This window comes from Cyprinodon variegatus, unplaced genomic scaffold (assembly GCF_000732505.1).
Source record: "Cyprinodon variegatus isolate N-32 unplaced genomic scaffold, C_variegatus-1.0 Scaffold907, whole genome shotgun sequence".
NCBI lineage: Eukaryota > Metazoa > Chordata > Actinopteri > Cyprinodontiformes > Cyprinodontidae > Cyprinodon > Cyprinodon variegatus.
In genome coordinates this window covers 168,906-170,913 of record NW_015151360.1, presented here as the reverse complement: position 1 = coordinate 170,913, position 2,008 = coordinate 168,906, and the positions used below count along the sequence as shown (strand labels likewise).

The 2,008-nt window shown below is 38.4% G+C and overlaps 1 protein-coding gene across 1 annotated transcript in view; it reads right to left on the bottom strand.

Annotated features, from left to right (window-relative positions):
* Window positions 1–211: 211 nt before the first annotated feature.
* Window positions 212–2,008, bottom strand: part of frem1 (FRAS1 related extracellular matrix 1) — a 71,159-nt gene continuing 69,362 nt past the window's right edge. The window contains exon 33 of the mRNA XM_015398038.1: window positions 212–1,299. Within this exon, the coding sequence (XP_015253524.1) occupies window positions 1,097–1,299 (203 nt within the window). The 3' untranslated portion in view covers window positions 212–1,096. The remainder of the gene's footprint in view (window positions 1,300–2,008) is intronic.

Here is a 2,008-nt window from a genome sequence, read left to right as displayed (position 1 = left end):
AACCTAATGGTGTTGTTTTTGGATTGTGGGAAGAACCTGGAGTACCCGGAGAGAACCCACGCATGCACAGGGAGAACATGCAAACTCCATGCAGAAAGAATCAAACTCTGGATCTTCCTGCTGCAAGGAAACAGTTATATAACCGTCTGGATCTCCACTTTTTTAGGCAGATTTCTGCAGGTAAATTGTTTTATTTGTGAATTTTCAAAAGCTAATTCTGTGTTAGTGAATTCAAAGTAAAACATATATATAACATATATTTACACAGGATTAAATTTTAATTAAAAAAAAGATTGAATTCTAATGATTCTCCCAGAGATTATAATATAACAAAATTATTTTTATTTACGCATCATAAAAACGTGCCCTGAACAGTTAGTGAGCTGAATTGTTTGCTGAGTATCATTACATTTCCCACTCAGTAGTGATGTCTTTTAGAATACACCTCTTTTCTTGCACCAATATTAATACAGATGGTTAAATAAACAGTAACTGGCAGTGAGGCTTTTAGCAGCAGAAGCTTCTTCTTTACCTTCTTCCATATTCTTCTTAAATGCACAGTCCAAATGATGACATTGTAATCCCCAAAAACAAGTAGTGTTTCTAAATATAAGAATGTTTACAGATCATACGGTCTGTCATCTCTTCTCTATTTTCCATTCAAGTTCTGTACAGATTTGACTGTTTTCACTCCAATAAAAATTAACTAATACATAATAAAAAATATAATAATAATTGAACTTTATTGATCTCACAATGGAGAAATTTACCTCTGCATTTAACCCATCCCCTTGGGGAGCAGTAGGCTGCCATTGTACGGCGCCCGGGGAGCAGAGCGGCAGTCTGTGGGAGTGGGGCTAGAATCAAAACCTCAGGAATCCAAGTTTTTAACCACTAGGTTGCCACTCGTGTAAAAAATACTTTTTAAAAAATACTTTCAGTGTGTAATAAAGTGTAATAAAGTTGCTCTGTGTGGCATTTTCACAATTAAATATAAAGTTTTTTGTTTTTTTATCCCAGTGGTTTTTAGCGAGTAGTCTTGTCCTGAGCATCCGTCCTTCGTCATGCATCCCTGCAACGCCTCCAAACCTCGTTCTTAGAGTTTCACTGAGCAAACAAAGCGATGGCCTTTGCCGCTCTTGCAATCTCTGATTTGCCACTTGGCTCTTCTCCACACCAGCACACACTTCCGGTTGCCTTTCATTCTGGAGCGGGGAGGCGCCTTTTTCCAGTTCGTGTAGCTGACGGGTTCGCCGCCCGCCCACTCCCACAGTCCTCCACCCTTTCCGTTGCTCAGACCTGATGATAGATGATTGAATACATTTTTTTTATTTACACATAAATGTTGATGACATCAAAACAAGAAAAATCAGTTTAGCAGACTGAAAATCCCTTTAGGTGCCTAATGTTGCTGTGCCACTTTATTATAGATTCTGAGCTTTTAACTATGGAGTGAATTTTCCTCCATTATTGTTGCAAACATTAAACGTTTGACTTTGAACTGCTGAAAAACTCTAAATCAAGTTACAGACTCTGCATCACACTGATAACATCGAACCAAAATTCTGCATATTTGCACCAAAAATTTGTCCTGAAATGCTCTGAATGTCCATATCGATGCGTTTTTTGCACCATGTTTTTTCTCCCACACTGTTTACATTGATCACTGCTGCACTTTATGGAATGGAAATGTCATGATAATAAGAGTTGTCTAAGTCTAAACACAATTTCTGAAAAAGAAATGAGAAAATAAATTGAAGTGGACATGGCTGACTTACAGACTTATTTGGTAAGCCCTAGTGCAAAAAAAAAAACGTCACTTTTTTTCTGTCCCAGTCTTCATTTGTTAGTTGATCAAACTCTGCCAAGCGCTCTGCTAAACCGGCATCAGAAATCCCGGCAGAGTCTGAATGGAGCAGACTGGTACTAGCAGTAGACATTAGGGATGGAACGGTTTATGAAAACCGTTCGGTTCGACTGTCTCGGTTCGGTTTGCGTGTGTTGCGTT